The sequence below is a fragment of the Rana temporaria genome, chromosome 8 (assembly GCF_905171775.1).
Source record: "Rana temporaria chromosome 8, aRanTem1.1, whole genome shotgun sequence".
Lineage (NCBI taxonomy): Eukaryota > Metazoa > Chordata > Amphibia > Anura > Ranidae > Rana > Rana temporaria.
In genome coordinates, this window is record NC_053496.1 from 155,171,124 (window position 1) to 155,189,791 (window position 18,668).

General features: G+C 45.9%; 6 protein-coding genes, 15 non-coding genes and 1 pseudogene across 21 annotated transcripts in view; 19 read left to right on the plus strand and 3 right to left on the minus strand.

The window, feature by feature from the left end:
• LOC120909238 overlaps window positions 1-18,668 on the plus strand; it is a 107,103-nt gene that overhangs the window by 28,470 nt on the left and 59,965 nt on the right. The gene's annotated exons all lie outside the window — the stretch shown is intronic.
• LOC120909237 (histone H4) lies at window positions 794-3,310 on the minus strand. Its single transcript, XM_040320960.1, has 2 exons — window positions 3,208-3,310; window positions 794-1,122 (listed from the first exon to the last, which is right to left on the minus strand). Exons 1-2 carry the CDS (start codon window positions 3,245-3,247, stop codon window positions 851-853), a joined length of 312 nt encoding a protein of 103 aa, XP_040176894.1. The 5' UTR covers window positions 3,248-3,310; the 3' UTR covers window positions 794-850.
• Window positions 5,218-5,716, minus strand: LOC120909227 (histone H2A type 1). The gene has a single exon (XM_040320950.1). The coding sequence runs from the start codon at window positions 5,670-5,672 to the stop codon at window positions 5,280-5,282; it is 393 nt and encodes a 130-aa protein (XP_040176884.1). The 5' UTR covers window positions 5,673-5,716; the 3' UTR covers window positions 5,218-5,279.
• On the plus strand, window positions 5,964-6,431 carry LOC120909233 (histone H2B 1.1). The gene has a single exon (XM_040320955.1). The coding sequence runs from the start codon at window positions 5,994-5,996 to the stop codon at window positions 6,372-6,374; it is 381 nt and encodes a 126-aa protein (XP_040176889.1). The 5' UTR covers window positions 5,964-5,993; the 3' UTR covers window positions 6,375-6,431.
• On the plus strand, window positions 8,163-8,676 carry LOC120909225 (histone H3). The gene has a single exon (XM_040320948.1). It carries the CDS (start codon window positions 8,199-8,201, stop codon window positions 8,607-8,609), a length of 411 nt encoding a protein of 136 aa, XP_040176882.1. The 5' UTR covers window positions 8,163-8,198; the 3' UTR covers window positions 8,610-8,676.
• On the minus strand, window positions 10,093-10,870 carry LOC120909223 (histone H1B-like). The gene has a single exon (XM_040320946.1). The coding sequence runs from the start codon at window positions 10,831-10,833 to the stop codon at window positions 10,159-10,161; it is 675 nt and encodes a 224-aa protein (XP_040176880.1). The 5' UTR covers window positions 10,834-10,870; the 3' UTR covers window positions 10,093-10,158.
• LOC120912447 lies at window positions 15,310-15,418 on the plus strand (annotated as a pseudogene).
• LOC120912641 lies at window positions 15,508-15,626 on the plus strand. Its single transcript, XR_005743171.1, has one exon. It is a non-coding gene; the product is annotated as a 5S ribosomal RNA (ribosomal RNA).
• Window positions 15,727-15,845, plus strand: LOC120912051. The gene has a single exon (XR_005742814.1). It is a non-coding gene; the product is annotated as a 5S ribosomal RNA (ribosomal RNA).
• Window positions 15,936-16,054, plus strand: LOC120911949. Its single transcript, XR_005742716.1, has one exon. It is a non-coding gene; the product is annotated as a 5S ribosomal RNA (ribosomal RNA).
• On the plus strand, window positions 16,155-16,273 carry LOC120911401. The gene has a single exon (XR_005742184.1). It is a non-coding gene; the product is annotated as a 5S ribosomal RNA (ribosomal RNA).
• On the plus strand, window positions 16,374-16,493 carry LOC120912159. The gene has a single exon (XR_005742917.1). It is a non-coding gene; the product is annotated as a 5S ribosomal RNA (ribosomal RNA).
• On the plus strand, window positions 16,584-16,702 carry LOC120912637. The gene has a single exon (XR_005743167.1). It is a non-coding gene; the product is annotated as a 5S ribosomal RNA (ribosomal RNA).
• Window positions 16,804-16,922, plus strand: LOC120912049. Its single transcript, XR_005742812.1, has one exon. It is a non-coding gene; the product is annotated as a 5S ribosomal RNA (ribosomal RNA).
• Window positions 17,013-17,132, plus strand: LOC120912161. The gene has a single exon (XR_005742919.1). It is a non-coding gene; the product is annotated as a 5S ribosomal RNA (ribosomal RNA).
• On the plus strand, window positions 17,224-17,342 carry LOC120912015. The gene has a single exon (XR_005742779.1). It is a non-coding gene; the product is annotated as a 5S ribosomal RNA (ribosomal RNA).
• On the plus strand, window positions 17,433-17,551 carry LOC120911511. The gene has a single exon (XR_005742291.1). It is a non-coding gene; the product is annotated as a 5S ribosomal RNA (ribosomal RNA).
• Window positions 17,642-17,760, plus strand: LOC120911513. The gene has a single exon (XR_005742294.1). It is a non-coding gene; the product is annotated as a 5S ribosomal RNA (ribosomal RNA).
• On the plus strand, window positions 17,851-17,969 carry LOC120911514. Its single transcript, XR_005742295.1, has one exon. It is a non-coding gene; the product is annotated as a 5S ribosomal RNA (ribosomal RNA).
• LOC120912016 lies at window positions 18,060-18,178 on the plus strand. Its single transcript, XR_005742780.1, has one exon. It is a non-coding gene; the product is annotated as a 5S ribosomal RNA (ribosomal RNA).
• On the plus strand, window positions 18,269-18,387 carry LOC120911515. The gene has a single exon (XR_005742296.1). It is a non-coding gene; the product is annotated as a 5S ribosomal RNA (ribosomal RNA).
• Window positions 18,478-18,596, plus strand: LOC120911516. Its single transcript, XR_005742297.1, has one exon. It is a non-coding gene; the product is annotated as a 5S ribosomal RNA (ribosomal RNA).

An 18,668-nucleotide genomic window follows, 5' to 3' on the forward strand; every position in this document is an offset into this window, starting at 1 on the left:
TAGAGAATCCGGATGATAGAAGATAAACCGGAGACACCCAGAAACCTGTAGAAAGTCTGACTACAATGTATTTAAATAGCCCCAATTCCAATCCTGAATTTAATACAGATCTAAATCAGACAATTACCAGTGTTTGATGTTAGAGAGGACTCGGGGACACCCACCTTCCCATATAAAGAGAAATGTAAATGGTGCTTCCAATCGATGTAATATACTAGTCGGTACATGTAATAAGGTGTAACGAGATCATCCAGAATTCTAGTCCCCCCACTCCATCTCGTGTGTTCTTTCTGCAGGAAAGGGGGTGAGAGATCCATGTGTGTTCTAATCACATTCCTAGTCTAACAAAGAAAGGGTTCAAGAAACGTCCAGAACTGGGATTGGCTCGGCTTCGATTTGAATGTTTAAATTTCCCGCCAGAGTAGCAGAACGATCAAAGCTCCGGATCTGACCAGGAAATAGATGAATGGACGATATCTATACAATCATCATGTCTCTTACTGGGGGAATTAAATACTTTGTGACAAATGAGTATTACGAATATTTCCCTTTAGTACTCTATAGCGCTTACCCGGTATTTTTCATCTAGAACTATTTTACGATTCATGTCCAGCAGACATGTCCAACTTAATTGTTTGAATACAAAATATTATACCATCAAAATGTGTGGACATTCTAAATCCTGGCCACATACTATGCAATCTCCTCAAGATCACCCCTAAAATTGCTAGAAACTTAAAACTCGGGGAGAAATGTACAGATAAATCTATAGACAGCACTTTGTATGAGAAGGTGGGTGGCCCTGAGAAGGGCCTTTGTGTAGGGGAAGTGGGTAGGTGTTCATGAGGGTTTAGCCTCCGAATCCGTAGAGAGTGCGCCCCTGGCGTTTGAGAGCATAGACGACATCCATGGCGGTGACGGTCTTCCTCTTGGCGTGCTCGGTGTAGGTGACGGCATCGCGGATGACATTCTCCAGGAAAACCTTGAGCACTCCGCGGGTCTCCTCATAGATGAGTCCGGAGATGCGCTTGACACCCCCTCTGCGGGCCAAACGTCGGATGGCGGGTTTGGTGATGCCCTGGATGTTGTCCCGGAGCACCTTCCTGTGCCGCTTAGCGCCTCCTTTCTAGTGATGTCCAGTTCATGAACGAATCGTTCTTTTGAATCGGTTCTTTTCAGTGAACTGAGTGAATCGATTCATCTGAGTGAACTGAATCGTTTGGAATGGTTCTCTGCACTCAATACAAAGCATAGCAGAGCAGGCCTGGTAATATGATCCTAGAGTGCAGGGAGCTTGGCCCCTCCCTGCAACCAATCAGCTCAAGGCACAGAGACACTCGGGAACTGCATACAAGTCAGTCATGAGTACACAGTACACCGAGTTAAAGAACCAAACGAGTTAAAGAATCATATGGGTTAAAGAACCGTACGAGTTACTGAGTGAGTTGAAGAACCATATGAGTTACTGAGTTGAAGAATCATACGAGTTGTTAGAATACAGTACACTGAAATACCACGAGTCACCACCAGTAAATCAATGATCAGGTAGCAGAAATACATTGCAGACTGCTTTAAAGACAGAGGGGACAAAGAGTCAGGATAAGAAGATCTCCTCATTCAGATTCATTCTTTAACCCTTTAGTATTTAGTTGGCTTATCCTAAAGGAGATATGTATGTTAAAAGGGACAGACATCCATTCTGGGACATGTGTCTAATTTAGTAGCTGTTTAACTGATTTTTTTTTTTTTCATTACACAATAAAGAAACCCCTTTGGGGCACTTTGTAATATAGGTAGTCATAACAGGTAGTACAGGACATTCATTAACCATACATTTTATTTCTAGAATTATTGCAGTCACTCTGATGTTTGTGGTGACATCTAACGTGTGAAGCAATTATCGTTTATGTACACATGCATGCCCTACGCACGTTTATTCATATGTAGATATCGGGGTCAGTGGGGATGGTTTTAGTTATTTTGTTTATTTTTTCACTTAACAAGCCCCTATGTCAAGGGTGCTCAACCCGTGGCCCTCCAGCTGTTGTGGAACTACCAGTCCCATCATCCCTCTGCCTTTGTGAGACATGTGTGTAACTATCATCCTTGCAATGCCTCATGGGACTTGTAGTTCTGCAACAGCCGGAGGGCTACAGGTTGAGCATCCGTGCCCTATGTGATAGTTTTTTTGAAGTGACAGGTTCTCTTTATTGCTTCTGGGGTGTGTTATATGATCATATGAGTATAGGATTGTGCTCAGTAACCTGGGTAGCAGGTGTTCTGTCAGATCAAGCAATCTATAGGATCAGCCAATATTGCCACTTACGGTGACGCACAAACAGCTGTGTAAACGAAAAGCAGGGTTTTGTGCATGTGAACTGCATTCTGATTGGCCAACGTCACAGTTAGGATGGCTAGCCATCAGATTTGTCCGTAGTCTTTACAGTGCATAATGAGGCCCCTTTCACACTTGTGCGACTTGGGACTACAAAGTCACATGACAAGTGATACCCCATGATTTCCAATGAGTGCCATCCATATCTGTGTGTCTTCAAGTCGCAGCGACTTCAAAGTAGTCACTGCACTACTTTGGTCCGAATTTGATGTGACTTGAGGCAGAAACCTCAACATTATATACGTATTGCTTCAAGTCGCATCAAAATCGCATCAAAGTCACTGTAAAATTTGTGGCAAAAATTGCACAACTTTCAAGTCGCACAAGCGTGAAAGGAGCCGAACGATTGGATTTTACTACCGTGGGTACTTTGCCCGCCCACGCTAGTAAAATGCGATAATTTTTCCCTGGGCATGCGCTGTGAAGACTACGGAAAAATATGATGGCGAGCAATGTTACCTGAAGTTGGCCCATCACATGCACAAAAACCTGCTTTTAATTTACACAGCTTTTTGTGCGTCACCAAAATTGAGGACGCTGTCTAATCTGACAAATTGTGGTCTGATACAATAGGATTGTGCTCTGAGCAAGGAGCTAAATACAAGTAAATGTCCCCAGGACCTGCAAACCTTCTGTGAAGAATCGTTCTTCTGATTCTAATCATTTAAGGTTGAGTGAGAGCTTTGGTTCACTTGCTTGTCAGTAGACTCAGCAAGTGAATCGAAGAATCGATTCATTGAATCGGTTCATTTCAGTGAGTGACTCGAAATGAACCGATTCAGTTAAAAGAATCGAACTTCCCATCACTACTCCTTTCCCCAGACCCTTCCCTCCTTTACCGCGACCAGACATGACTACGCTTCTCTGAAAGTACAAAGAACTGAGATTAGCCGACTGTCCGCTCTCCTTTTATAGAGACTGTGCGGACCTGATTGAAACCATGCTGAGAAAAGGCGGAGTCACACCCATTCATTACACAGAATGTTTTTTTTTTCCCCATGTGTAACGCTGCTAAACATTCTGCTGTTCTGAAAAATATTAAGGCAACAGAAATTTTTATCCAATCATCAGATATATGAATTTGTCAATAATAATTTAATGTTTAAAAATATATATATATATATATTACTCTGAAAAAGAAACATATATACGGGGATACCACAGCATATTAGTATTTCACATTCTCAGAACCTTATAAACCTCTGGCAGAGTGCGTGTTACAAAGTGGGAATTGATCTGATTCTTTAGTTCAGACGTGAAATATTTACTTTATTCATTAAATATAATAAAACAGCATCAGCCTATATCAAATAGCAAGTGTGCATTGATGGAACTAAAAGTACACTTAAGATATTGGTTCCGTCAACGCACATCATTTAATATTGTTTGATACTTTTAGCGCTGCATTTTTGTGTGTTTTATTACACGTTTAAGAATTTGGTAGGTTTATAGAGAAGCTGCTTTTTAACCTAATGGTCATTAATATTGATTATTACTCACTTAAGATATATCGGATTTTACCAATTCATAAGCGCTTGATATAGTTGGAAAGGGCTCGATATCTATCTATATAGATATCCTTTTGTATGCATTCATTGTACATATTTATCGGTGTCATGGTTACTATGTATTTATTGTTATACATATTCTGGTTGGGATATGAGGACAATCTTTCACTGATAAATGTCTGAAAGCGACAAATAAATATCAGTCAGTGACATTTCATGATCAGATCTGTATGTGATCATGACTTAATTTCTCCATCATATAGAAAAGTAGAGATCTATAATAGAAGACATGTCTCTTTCATATTTTGTGTGAAGCAGTGATGAGATCCTGGATTCTGAGAACATATAGAAGTGTTTTCTCATGGTTGAGTAACAAACAGAATTATTTCCTAATCATTCCGGACTAATGCAAATTAGAGCGCATATTTCTCCGGTAAATGTCTCATCCGATCATCTCCTCGGTGTAGGTTTTGGCGGTATAAGAGGGATGAATATTTATCTGTAACGATCTACACAATTCAGGCGGGCAAATTTAAAAACCGAGCCAATCACAGCTGTGGGCGGTTCCTCCATCAGCCAGTAATTCTGTCTTTTTATGAGGACTCCATAGAAATGTATTCCGAGATCTGTTCTCACCCCAGAAAACACTTGTTCGGTAGACTTTCCATTCATCTCTATAGCAGGGCGGATTCTGTATTCTGATGTCAAACCAAAACAATTCGGAAATTATTATTTCCAACGTATTTCTTATTATTGGTAAATAATTCCACTGAAATGAAGGGGACCAAGTTGATCAATGTTCCCGGAAGGGTCGGCTGAGTGGATCTGAGATGACTGTAACAGTCTATTGAATTCCTGAGATACATTTCTACGACAGAATTAGAACGTTGAGCAAATCACAGTTGTTGGAGATTCCTTTAGATCTTTTTCTTCTGGTGACTCTGAAGGAGGTGAAGGAGATCTGTGTCGCTTCTTAGTTGGAAGTATTCTTGTTTAGCATGCATGGAATGAAATCAAATCATCCGTCAGCACTGAAGGACGGAGAGCATTGAAGATCATTCCCTGTAATCACATCACTTTGTTCTATAAACTGCCATGAAATGAGAGAACATACAATCAGATCTCCCGATAACAATGTATGGGTGTCTTTATATGGAGGGGGTATAATAATGCCGAATCTTCCTACTTTATTAGTTAGTTATTGTAGAGAAGTGTGAAGAATACAAAATGTTTGCTTTTTAGAGTGAATTGTGTATCTGAGAATAGGAAAAAAGAAACACAATGTACATGTGTCGGGCTCTTTGTATGGCGAGGTGGGTGGCTCTGAGAAGAGCCTTTGTTGTGTTGGGTAATGGAGGGGAATGAAGTGATCGGGATTACTTGGATTTGGTGGCCTTGTGGCTCTCGGTCTTCTTGGGCAGCAGCACGGCCTGGATGTTGGGCAGCACTCCTCCCTGGGCGATGGTGACGCCGCCCAGCAGCTTGTTGAGCTCCTCGTCGTTGCGGACAGCCAGCTGGAGGTGTCGGGGGATGATGCGGGTCTTCTTGTTGTCGCGGGCGGCGTTGCCGGCCAGCTCGAGGATCTCAGCCGTCAGATACTCGAGGACGGCGGCGAGATACACTGGAGCTCCGGCGCCGACCCGCTCGGCATAGTTACCCTTCCTGAGCAGACGGTGAACACGACCGACTGGGAACTGCAGACCAGCCCGGGATGAGCGTGTCTTGGCCTTAGCCCGAACCTTGCCTCCTTGTTTGCCGCGTCCTGACATTGTAAGTGGATGATTGGGTTATTCAATGGAGAATATCACACCACAGATCACTCCCCTTCATTTATACACTCAGTGCTCCGACGTCACACGCTGCGATTGGTCACGTTTGAATCCAGCCAATAGCGTTAAGACTTGTCTCTAGACCAATCTGTAATAGAAGGTAGGAAACCATGACGTCACTCTCCATCACATGATTGAATCCTCCAATAGAAGAGTGAGGAGGGGTGTGGACTCATTTGCATAGGACGCCTATATAAGCAGCACACGAGGGCGGCTCCAGCACACTTTCCCTTCACAGAGAAAATACCATTAACCCTAATAATGCCTGAACCAGCCAAGTCCGCCCCGGCGCCCAAAAAGGGCTCCAAGAAAGCCGTCACCAAGAGCCAGAAGAAGGATGGCAAGAAGCGGAGGAAGAGCAGGAAGGAGAGTTATGCCATCTACGTGTACAAGGTGCTCAAGCAGGTCCACCCCGACACCGGCATCTCCTCCAAGGCCATGGGCATCATGAACTCCTTTGTCAATGACATCTTCGAGCGCATCGCCGGAGAATCTTCCCGCCTGGCTCATTACAACAAGCGCCGCACCATCACCTCCCGGGAGATCCAGACCGCCGTCCGCCTCCTCCTGCCCGGAGAGCTGGCCAAGCACGCCGTCTCCGAGGGCACCAAGGCCGTCACCAAGTACACCAGCGCCAAGTAATCCCCCCATCATCATCATCCCAACACAAGACACAAAGGCTCTTCTAAGAGCCACCCACCATTTCCATCAATGAGCTCTCATCACATTGTATCAATTAGAGATTCTACACATTGGTGAAAAATAAACTAATTGTATGATATCAATCATGTTTGTGTAATCTGACGGAGTTATACATTTGTGGATGTTTTAGAATAAATCCATCCGAATACCATCTATTCTTCCAGATTTCCTTTATTGAGGAATTCCAGGTTTTTTTTTTTTTTTTTTTGCCCCGTTCTGTAGAATGGATAGCCGGAACATCTAATTTTTACATGAATATTGTCGGCTAGTGGGAACAAAAACCATCCAATATCTTCCCGTGTAAAAGGCTTGCATTTTATCACCACTAGGTGTCAGTGTTGGACAGGGAATACATGGGAGTTATTTTCCGAAACTAGAAAGCGGATTTTTATAGTACACATCCTATAATATCTTTTCATTGCATACTTTTTGACCGATAAGTTTGTTTTCCGTTTTATAAATGATCTTAAACTTTTCACAAATCGTGAAACTTTTCACAAATCGGAGACACATATACAGGGGGATTCTTACATATTAGGAATAGTTTAAGGATCATCTGCTCAGAATATTTACCAATTGAGATGTCCCTTGTGATGTATTTGTGTTATACAGCATCAACTTCCTTTATGGGAGTCCAAATATAATACATATACACACACAATCATCGACTCGCCTTAAATCGGGGGATAGACTGCCTGTGTCATCTAATTTACTGAAATATTGGGCACAAATGATCCATTCTCAATGTTTCTGATTCTTACACTGAGAAGGAGTCTCTAATCTTTGATTTTGAACATATTTCTTTACATTGCAAGCTCAATTAGTAGGGCCCTCGTATTCCGTTTGTATTGAGCTGCATTGTGATTGTACTGTCAGACTTTTTTTTTTTTTTATTGTAAAGAGCTGTGCAAATTGTTGGCGCTATATAAATCCTGTATAATAATGTAGTACACCAGCGCCAAGCAAATCCCCATCATCCGAACAGGACACACATGCTCTTCTTAGAGCCACCCGTGTACTACATATCAGAGCTGTCACCTCCTAATGTTGACATGATATCATGAGAATTATAGTTCAAATAATGTTTTTGGTGCATTGTTTGACAAATAAAACCTTAATGTACATTGATAGGATTGATAATGACATCTAGATGTCGCGCTGCGTCCATTCCCTCAAATCCCCCGGTAGGAGTTAGCGGCACACCGTTTAGAATGTTTACATGGGGAATAGATTGAAAGGGGAATGTAAATCCAGCAATAGGAGTTCATGGTGTAATCCTGATCCACATGGACCATCTAGAAATAATGATGCACCATCCCGGATCTGTCCGGAGCTGGGGGGAGACAACTCATTGTCTGCTCAGCGATCTGTCCCCTCCATGTTAGTACATCATTGTGCTGAATAGAACAAGCTGTACAAGTCACCTTTCTACCTGTTATTCACAAACCACGGAATTATCCGATCAGTGAGATCGGAGGAGGATTTTCTGTCTCAATTACTGTATTATGGAGACAATCAGTCCAATGTCAGAGCTCCTAATTCGTACACATTGTATGATGTGGAGGGAACTCCCAACCCCACACAAAGAAGGTAACTCTAACACAGATAACGGGCAGATCTTGGCGGGCATTTTAAAAATGCCGCGGGTTTTAAGTAAACCAATCATGAAAAGGGGTGTGAGTTAGTTCTCCAATCAGAAGACAGTGATGTGTATAAATAGGCGCCGCACAGCCCGTATTCTATCACACTTGTGTTTCATCAGCCATGGCAAGAACCAAGCAGACCGCTCGTAAGTCCACCGGAGGGAAAGCTCCCCGCAAGCAGCTGGCCACCAAAGCCGCCCGCAAGAGCGCCCCGGCCACCGGCGGAGTCAAGAAGCCTCACCGCTACAGGCCCGGCACCGTCGCTCTCCGAGAGATCCGACGCTACCAGAAATCCACCGAGCTGCTCATCCGCAAGCTGCCCTTCCAGCGCCTCGTCCGAGAGATCGCCCAGGACTTCAAGACCGATCTGCGCTTCCAGAGCTCCGCCGTCATGGCTCTGCAGGAGGCCTCCGAGGCTTATCTCGTAGGACTCTTCGAGGATACCAACCTCTGCGCCATCCACGCCAAGAGGGTCACCATCATGCCCAAAGACATACAGCTGGCACGCCGCATCCGTGGAGAGAGGGCATAATCTACTCCGCCGACATCCTCATCACCCCCTCCGACACACAAAACAAAGGCTCTTCTCAGAGCCACCACATCCTCCTCACAAAGAGCTCCATACTATCTCCTCCCTACTACATCATACGAATACTTCCTCTACACCCCCCACCACATGTATTTAATCTCCTCGTATTTTCTACTCACTTCATTTCTTATTCTGAGAGAATGTCTGTTTTTAAGTAGAAATAGTGTTTGGAGGATCGCTCACATTACTTCATTCATCTCTGCACTCATCTCTAATATCTCTAAAACCTTTACAATGTAACAATTCACACCTCTCTAAGAAGGAGATCTTTTCTCGCGCCGCTCTGTTCCCAACATAATACAATGTAACAATATGTAGCAGAGGAAAACAAAACAAGTTCCTAGAAAGATTCTGTTCACATCTCTGTACTTCTCTCATCATTGCCAGGAGATCGGGGAAACATAACCTGTTCAAGATAAATACAAAGTCACCCCTCCCCCTCCTGTAAACAGATCCCGAGATCACCTATTTCTCAGCTCGGGTGTATAAATGATACAACTGACTAGTATTAAATCGCACACTCCATATTCATTTTTCTGCTGCATGAAGATATTTTTCTACCACAGGAATCTCTCCTCTGCCATTCTCCAATCTCCCCTCTCACACGCTCAGGTGACATTGTTACACCTTCCCATCAGCACATCTTACACTCTCTTCACATTATCTACAGAAGACTATGATTGGCACCCTGTAGAGAGTTGTAGATTTCTCATTCCAAGCATCAAACCATTGTTTTTTTTTCATGTCAGCCAATCACCAGATAGTGATCAGTACTGTGAGTGCACAACACCATCCTCTGCCCCCCGAAATGTCATCGCTGTGCAATTTGAAAATAGTCTGATCAGCCAATCACAGCCTCTTGGGGTTTCTGTGTTGGCGAATAAGACCATGTATGTCATTTTATGGGGAGCCGGGAGATAAAATTTCAATCCAAATGTGACATCGGGGCTGCTAATCATCTTCATATTCTTTTTAGGAGAACATATGGAATTCTATGACAGCGAAGAGTCCCTTCTCCGCATAACACAATGTTTTTTTTTTTTTTTTGCTGATCATTCTAACATGTCCGATCAGTACAATGATTCCCCTTATACCGATCACATGAAATATTGAAGATCCTGAACAACCATCTAGAAAGAGGAAGTGTGAATAATACACCCCCCCAGATACCAGGCAGTGGGCGGGGATCTCCAGGGCTCTGATCTTCACGTGAAATTGATCGTTGCAGGGGCCCAGAAAACCTTTTTTATATCAGGAGGGATCTCTAGTAATCTTTGTGCGATTTATCATATCAAATCTGAGATTCTCTGCAAGGGACAAATGTACAATGTGTGATGGGAACATGCGATCTCATCTAGACCGTGTGCAAAATCTATATGGCTCCTAGTGAGTGTAGGTAGGTATGTGCGGCTCTGTTAGGAGGAGGTGGGTGGCTCTGAGAAGAGCCTTTGTGTGGGGTGGAGATGAGGGGGGTGTCCGGCTACTGCTGCCTTTATCTCTTCTTCGGAGCGGCCCTCTTGGGCTTGGCTGCTGTCTTAGGCTTAGCCGCCTTCTTAGCCGGACTTTTGGCGACTTTTTTCGGCTTGGCTGCAGCTTTGGGCTTTTTGGGGCTCTTTGTCGCCTTCTTGGCGGGAGCAGCTGCAGGCTTTGCCGGTTTCTTGGCGGCCTTCTTGGGGCTCTTGGCGACCTTCTTGGGGCTCTTGGCCGCTTTGGTGGGGGTTTTCTTCTTGGGGGACTTGGCCGGCTTCTTGGCTGCCGCAGGTTTCTTGGGGGACTTGGCCGCAGCCGATGGCTTCTTGTTGGCGATTTTCTTGGCCTTGTCGCCCTCTTGCTGCTTCTTGTTGATCTTGAAGGATCCGGAGGCGCCATGTCCTTTGACCTGGACGAGGCTCCCCTTAGTCACCAGCCCCCTGATGCCGGCCTTGAGGCGGCTGTTGTTCTTCTCCACATCGTATCCTCCGGCGGACAGGACCTTCTTGAGGGCGGCCAGGGAGACCCCGCTGCGCTCTTTGGAAGCGGCCACTGCTTGGAGGAGGAGCTCGGACACGCTGGGACCGGACGGCTTCTTGCTGCCTTTCTTGGCTCCTCCGGCCTTCTTAGCCGGCTTCTTCTTGGCGGCGGGCTCCGCTGGAGGAGCGGCGGCTGGGGCGCTTTCAGTCTCTGTCATGATTTTGCAAAAGTACAAATAGATACAATTGGTTGCGCCGCTCAGGCTTATATAAAGACGTTCTGCACTGCTATTGGTTGGTACAAAGCTTTAGTCTGTACTGCTATTGGTCGCACATACGACACGCCCACTGACTGTCACTCCTGAGTTGGTGAATCTTCTCTCTCTTGTTGTGTTTCCCGGGCAGAGAGAAAAACGATTTTATTCTAAAATAAAACAATGTCCGATCTTCACCGGGGACCCGATCTGCTCACTGGACTGTCACTTATCGGGGGTCACTTACAGCTACCGGGAGCTGCTGAGGAGGCTGAACACAGAGGCTGCAAACACAGCCATCCTCCTGAGTGTGTGTCCCATTCTTCCTCGTATCTTCTTTTCTACACACATTCTACACAGAAAACAATCTTCTCACATCTCCCACTAGAATGATCTCCACATTAGATGAGTGGAGAGTGATCACCAGGAAACATTTCCCTCTAATACAGAACTCTGCTCATCTATAGCTGAGAAGAAGGAGCCTGGAACAAAAACGTCAGCCGGTGACATGAGATCCTTGTGTGATGTGATGGCAGAAATTGTTATACATACAAATGTCTCAGCTGATTACACAATGTCATGTTTGATGTTCTATATATTATTATCTGGTCACTATGATACATATATTGGTATTCAGATACTTTGAGTACGTTTATCGATCTGTGTTACTACACAGCTATATGGTCTACTCAGGTATCATGTTTGCTTTGTATCCTTCTATCTAGAATATACGTGTATTTTTTTGGTGATCAAAGAGCCAATCCATCATCGTTGGATCCCCCAAGAGATAATTTCAGTAACAAGAACTTTGCTGAAAATCCTAATATAGTGTAATTTGAGGTGAATCTTGATAGTACATTTTGGCTATGTGTAGGTTAGTGAGCGGTGGATTTATTTCTAGGCAATATAAAAAACAAAAACAAAAAACACAGAAACATACTCACCACTAACCTTATTTTATTTGAATTGACATTTTTCAGGACAGGCTTTCAGAGTGTTCCCTTCCTCTCAGATCCAAAAAAAAAAAAAAAAGTAAAGGGAAAACACCAACAGTTTGAACCTGGGGATTTAAATATTAGACCCCCTTTAGCCAATTTTCAACTCCCCTCTGTTTCCCAGATAGGTTAGCATCTCTTCTCTGCATCCTAAATATCTCATTTCCTCTGTATCTCCCAGAGCACCGATAAACTAGTGTGGATGAATTCCGGCTAATCCTGAAAATATACAGCGCTAAAAACTTTCACTGATCCAATGATCCCAAGCACATGGCAAGTACATGGATCTCAAAATACAATACATCTCCAGGAACCCAGATATGAATTCTAAATAAGTGCTAGATAATTACTAGATTATTCAGGGGGAAAAAAATAGATAGATACCCAAACAATTCACACATGATGTCCAGCCACTTCCCCCAACATTATTCTGATTTATACCAGGGATGGACTGGCCATAGGGACTATATGGAGTTTCCCAGTGGGCCAATGGCTCAGTGGGCCGTTTTTTTTTTTAAAAACAGAGACTCTCTTAGGCCCCCCTGTCTCTTAGTCCCCCCCTCTGTCTCTCAGTCCCCCCACCCCCCTCTGTCTCTCAGTCCACCCCTCTTTTAGCCCCCTCTATCTCTCAGACCCCCCTCTGTCTCTCAGCTCCCCCCCCCTCTGTCTCTCAGCTCCCCCCCTCTGTCTCTCAGCTCCCTCTTCTGTCTCATTCACTCCCTGACTCTTAGGCCCCATACACACGGGACCGTTTCCACGGATAAATCCTCTCGAGGATTTCCGCGGATTTCTATGCGATGGAGTGTACTCACCATCGCATTGAAATCCGCGCCAAAATCCTCTGGCGATGAAGTGTCGCGCCGTCGCCGCGATTATGACGCGGCGACGTGCGCGACGCTGTCATATAAGGAATTCCACGCATGTGTCGAATCATTACGACGCATGCGGGGGATCCCTTCGGACGGATGGATCCGGTGAGTCTATACAGACCAGCGGATCCATCCGTTGGGATGGATTCCAGCAGATAGATTTGTTTGGCATGTCAGCAAATATTCGATCTGCTGGAATCCATCCCAGGGGAGAAATATCCGCGGAAACAGATCCGCTGGAGTGTACACACCATAGGATCTATCCGCTGAAGCCCATTTGCTGGGATTTTTCAGCGGATGGATTCTATCGTGTGTATGGGGCCTTAGGCTGCTTTGACACTGGGGAAGGCATTGACGGTAAAACACAGCTAGTTTTAGCAGTACTTTAATGTTGTTTTAGCTGCACTATTTGGCGTCTAGCAGGCGCTTTTAACCCCCACTAGCAGCCAAATTCAAGGTTAAATGCGCCCATGTAGCACTGCTGCCAAAGTGCTTTGCAGGCGCTTCAGCTGCGGTGGGCATTCATTTCAATGGGCAGGAGCCGTTTGTACACCGCTCCTCCACCGCCCCAAAGATGCTGCTTGGAGGACTTTTTTTAACGCCCAGGCAGCGCCCCAGTGTGAAAGCACTCAGGCTTTCACACTGGGACTGCAGCGGAGGCATTTTTCAGTCGCTTTACAGGTGCTATTTTTAGCCCAAAAGCGCCTAAAAACCGCTTCAGTGTGAAAGGGGCCCTACACTCACCCCCTCTCTTTTACACTCACTGGACCAGATCCACGTAGCTCAGGGTAATTTTAAGCAGGTGTAGCGTATCATAGTTACGATACGCCGCTGCTACTTTGAGAGGCAAGTGCTGTATTCACAAAGCAAAAGTAAATGTGTCGGCGTAAGGGCGCGGAATTCAAATGACAAAGATGTGGGCGTGTTTTATGTTAATTCAACTTGACCCCACGTAAATGACGTTTTTTTTTTTTAACGGCGCATGCGCCGTCCATGGGGGTATCCCAGTGCGCATGTTCAAAATCACGTCGCAAATAGTCAATGCTTTCGACATGACCGTAATTTACGCAAAGCCCTATTCGCGAACGTTTTACTCAAACGGTGTACACAATGGAAAATTTGACGCTGGCTCGACGTCCATACTTAACATTGCGTATGCCTCATAGAGCAGGGGTAACGTTAAGCCGAGAAAAGCCTTACGTAAACAATGCGCCGGCCGGACGTACGTTCTGGGAATCGGCGTATCTAGCTAATTTGCATACTCTACGCGGAAATCAACGGAAGCGCCACCTAGCGGCCAGCTTAAATATGCACCTAAGATCCGACGGCGTACTAAGACGTACGTCAGTCGGATCTAGCCCCCATTCAGGCGTATCTTGTTTTGTGGATACATAACAAAGATACGCCGGAGCAGCCTAGAAGTTACGCGGTGTATCAATAGATACGCCACCGTAACTTCTTTGTGGATCTGGCCCACTCTCTTTTTCTTACACTCACTTCCCTCAACCCGCCCTCTCTCTCGCTCTCATTCCCCTCTCTCTCACCCTCTCATGATATACAATAATGGATGTAGGGGCCTTTTGGTGGGCGTGATTTTTCGGGGGGGGCAGCATTTTATTGAATTAAAGTGGGCCGGTCTGGATGAAGTCCAAATTTGTGTCCCAGTCCAGCCCTGATTTATACTCAATAAAAAGCACACCGCTTCTTCCTATCACTAATAGCAGCGCCCCACTGTATGTACAAAAGCATCGCTCCTCTACATCCCGGATAGCACCTCTCCACTCTATCCTAATTAGCAGGACTCCACCAATATCTCCATAAATAGGACCTGTCACCTGACCAATACTATCACCTAGGGGGAGGGGAGACATCAGGGCTGAAAAAAACACCACCATAAAGAGGACCGATCCATCCAACTGGGACACCCTGCAGTTTGTGGACTGGAGGAGTTGCTCTATGTTCCATATTTGTGGTATACAAACACCACACATGAACCATTGTTATGTTATGCAAGTCCTGTAAGTTGTTTTATACCAGGGAGGGGCCTGGAAATGATCCTCTGGAGATTTACTCTGATCACTGACAATATTCAATAAAAAGGAATAATACCAACAGACCCCACTCTATTCCAAATAAAGGTGACCTGGCGGTGACAGGATACATGACATCTGTACTGAGATCTGGGAAGAGATACAATGCGATTCATTGTATCTTTTCACTTCCGAATTCCCAAGATGTCTTTACAATGTAGACTTTGGTAGCTGAACCAGAACAATATCTGGGGATCTAGTGAATTGGAAAAACAAGCGACATAGTATTTTTTTTTTTTTTTTTGGTGGGGGGGGGGGGGGGGGTGGGGTATATGTTCCTTGCTAGCAAAGCCCAGAATAAGCCACAATCATGTTGTACATTGTGGGGGTGCAGGCTGGCGCTGATTAGTACTTGGATGGGAGACCGCCTGGGAATACCAGGTGCTGTATGCTTTTTTTTTTTTTTTTTGGGTGGAGTCATTGAATCTTTTTTTCTAGCCTTCTCCCAAGCTATGTTCAAGAGAGTTAAGGCTAGCAAAGGTCATTGCCTACGGCCACATCAACCTGCAAGCATCTGATCTCGGAGACTAAGCAGGGTCAGGCCTGGTTAGTACCTGGATGGGAGACCGCCTGGGAATACCAGGTGCTGTAGGCTTTTTTTTTTTGGTTGGTGTGGTGGAGTCCTTGAATCTTTTTTTCCCCGAGTCTTTCTTCCATGCTATCTTCAAGAGAGTTATGGTTATCGCCTATGGCCACATCACCCTGAAAGCGCCCGATCTCGTCTGATCTCGGAGGCTAAGCAGGGTCGGGCCTGGTTAGTACCTGGATGGGAGACCGCCTGGGAATACCAGGTGCTGTAGGCTTTTTTGTTTTGGTTGTTGTGGTGGAGTCCTTGAATCTCTTTTTTTCCCCAGTCTTTCTTCCATGCTATCTTCAAGAGAGTTAAGGACAGCCATGGTTATCGCCTATGGCCACATCACCCTGAAAGCGCCCGATCTCGTCTGATCTCGGAGACTAAGCAGGGTCGGGCCTGGTTAGTACCTGGATGGGAGACCGCCTGGGAATACCAGGTGCTGTAGGCTTTTTTGTTTTGGTGGAGTCTTGAATCTCTTTTTTCCCCCAGTCTTTCTTCCATGCTATCTTCAAGAGAGTTAAGGACAGCCATGGTTATCACCTACGGCCACATCACTTTGAAAGCGCCCGATCTCGTCTGATCTCGGAGGCTAAGCAAGGTTGGGCCTGGTTAGTACCTGGATGGGAGACCGCCTGGGAATACCAGGTGCTGTAGGCTTTTTTGTTTTGGTTGTTGTGGTGGAGTCCTTGAATCTCTTTTTTTCCCCAGTCTTTCTTCCATGCTATCTTCAAGAGAGTTAAGGACAGCCATGGTTATCGCCTACGGCCACATCACTTTGAAAGCGCCCGATCTCGTCTGATCTCGGAGGCTAAGCAAAGTTGGGCCTGGTTAGTACCTGGATGGGAGACCGCCTGGGAATACCAGGTGCTGTAGGCTTTTTTGTTTTGGTTGTTGTGGTGGAGTCCTTGAATCTCTTTTTTTCCCCAGTCTTTCTTCCATGCTATCTTCAAGAGAGTTAAGGACAGCCATGGTTATCGCCTACGGCCACATCACCTTGAAAGCGCCCGATCTCGTCTGATTCTCGGAGGCTAAGCAGGGTCGGGCCTGGTTAGTACCTGGATGGGAGACCGCCTGGGAATACCAGGTGCTGTAGGCTTTTTTGTTTTGGTGGAGTCTTGAATCTCTTTTTTCCCCCAGTCTTTCTTCCATGCTATCTTCAAGAGAGTTAAGGACAGCCATGGTTATCGCCTACGGCCACATCACCTTGAAAGCGCCCGATCTCGTTTGATCTCGGAGGCTAAGCAAGGTCGGGCCTGGTTAGTACCTGGATGGGAGACCGCCTGGGAATACCAGGTGCTGTAGGCTTTTTTGTTTTGGTTGTTGTGGTGGAGTCCTTGAATCTCTTTTTTTTCCCCAGTCTTTCTTCCATGCTATCTTCAAGAGAGTTAAGGACAGCCATGGTTATCGCTTACGGCCACATCACCTTGAAAGCGCCTGATCTCGTCTGATCTCGGAGGCTAAGCAGGGTCGGGCCTGGTTAGTACCTGGATGGGAGACCGCCTGGGAATACCAGGTGCTGTAGGCTTTTTTGTTTTGGTGGAGTCTTGAATCTCTTTTTTCCCTCAGTCTTTCTTCCATGCTATCTTCAAGAGAGTTAAGGACAGCCATGGTTATCGCCTACGGCCACATCACCTTGAAAGCGCCCGATCTCGTCTGATTCTCGGAGGCTAAGCAGGGTCGGGCCTGGTTAGTACCTGGATGGGAGACCGCCTGGGAATACCAGGTGCTGTAGGCTTTTTTGTTTTGGTGGAGTCTTGAATCTCTTTTTTCCCCCCAGTCTTTCTTCCATGCTATCTTCAAGAGAGTTAAGGACAGCCATGGTTATCGCCTACGGCCACATCACCTTGAAAGCGTCCGATCTCGTCTGATCTCGGAGGCTAAGCAGGGTCGGGCCTGGTTAGTACCTGGATGGGAGACCGCCTGGGAATACCAGGTGCTGTAGGCTTTTTTGTTTTGGTGGAGTCTTGAATCTCTTTTTTCCCCCAGTCTTTCTTCCATGCTATCTTCAAGAGAGTTAAGGACAGCCATGGTTATCGCCTACGGCCACATCACCTTGAAAGCGCCCGATCTCGTCTGATCTCGGAGGCTAAGCAGGGTCGGGCCTGGTTAGTACCTGGATGGGAGACCGCCTGGGAATACCAGGTGCTGTAGGCTTTTTTGTTTTGGTGGAGTCTTGAATCTCTTTTTTCCCCCAGTCTTTCTTCCATGCTATCTTCAAGAGAGTTAAGGACAGCCATGGTTATCGCCTACGGCCACATCACCTTGAAAGCGCCCGATCTCGTCTGATCTCGGAGGCTAAGCAGGGTCGGGCCTGGTTAGTACCTGGATGGGAGACCGCCTGGGAATACCAGGTGCTGTAGGCTTTTTTGTTTTGGTGGAGTCTTGAATCTCTTTTTTCCCCCAGTCTTTCTTCCATGCTATCTTCAAGAGAGTTAAGGACAGCCATGGTTATCGCCTACGGCCACATCACCTTGAAAGCGCCCGATCTCGTCTGATCTCGGAGGCTAAGCAGGGTCGGGCCTGGTTAGTACCTGGATGGGAGACCGCCTGGGAATACCAGGTGCTGTAGGCTTTTTTGTTTTGGTGGAGTCTTGAATCTCTTTTTTCCCCCAGTCTTTCTTCCATGCTATCTTCAAGAGAGTTAAGGACAGCCATGGTTATCGCCTACGGCCACATCACCTTGAAAGCGTCCGATCTCGTCTGATCTCGGAGGCTAAGCAGGGTCGGGCCTGGTTAGTACCTGGATGGGAGACCGCCTGGGAATACCAGGTGCTGTAGGCTTTTTTGTTTTGGTGGAGTCTTGAATCTCTTTTTTCCCCCAGTCTTTCTTCCATGCTATCTTCAAGAGAGTTAAGGACAGCCATGGTTATCGCCTACGGCCACATCACCTTGAAAGCGCCCGATCTCGTCTGATCTCGGAGGCTAAGCAGGGTCGGGCCTGGTTAGTACCTGGATGGGAGACCGCCTGGGAATACCAGGTGCTGTAGGCTTTTTTGTTTTGGTGGAGTCTTGAATCTCTTTTTTCCCCCAGTCTTTCTTCCATGCTATCTTCAAGAGAGTTAAGGACAGCCATGGTTATCGCCTACGGCCACATCACCTTGAAAGCGCCCGATCTCGTCTGATCTCGGAGGCTAAGCAGGGTCGGGCCTGGTTAGTACCTGGATGGGAGACCGCCTGGGAATACCAGGTGCTGTAGGCTTTTTTGTTTTGGTGGAGTCTTGAATCTCTTTTTTCCCCCAGTCTTTCTTCCATGCTATCTTCAAGAGAGTTA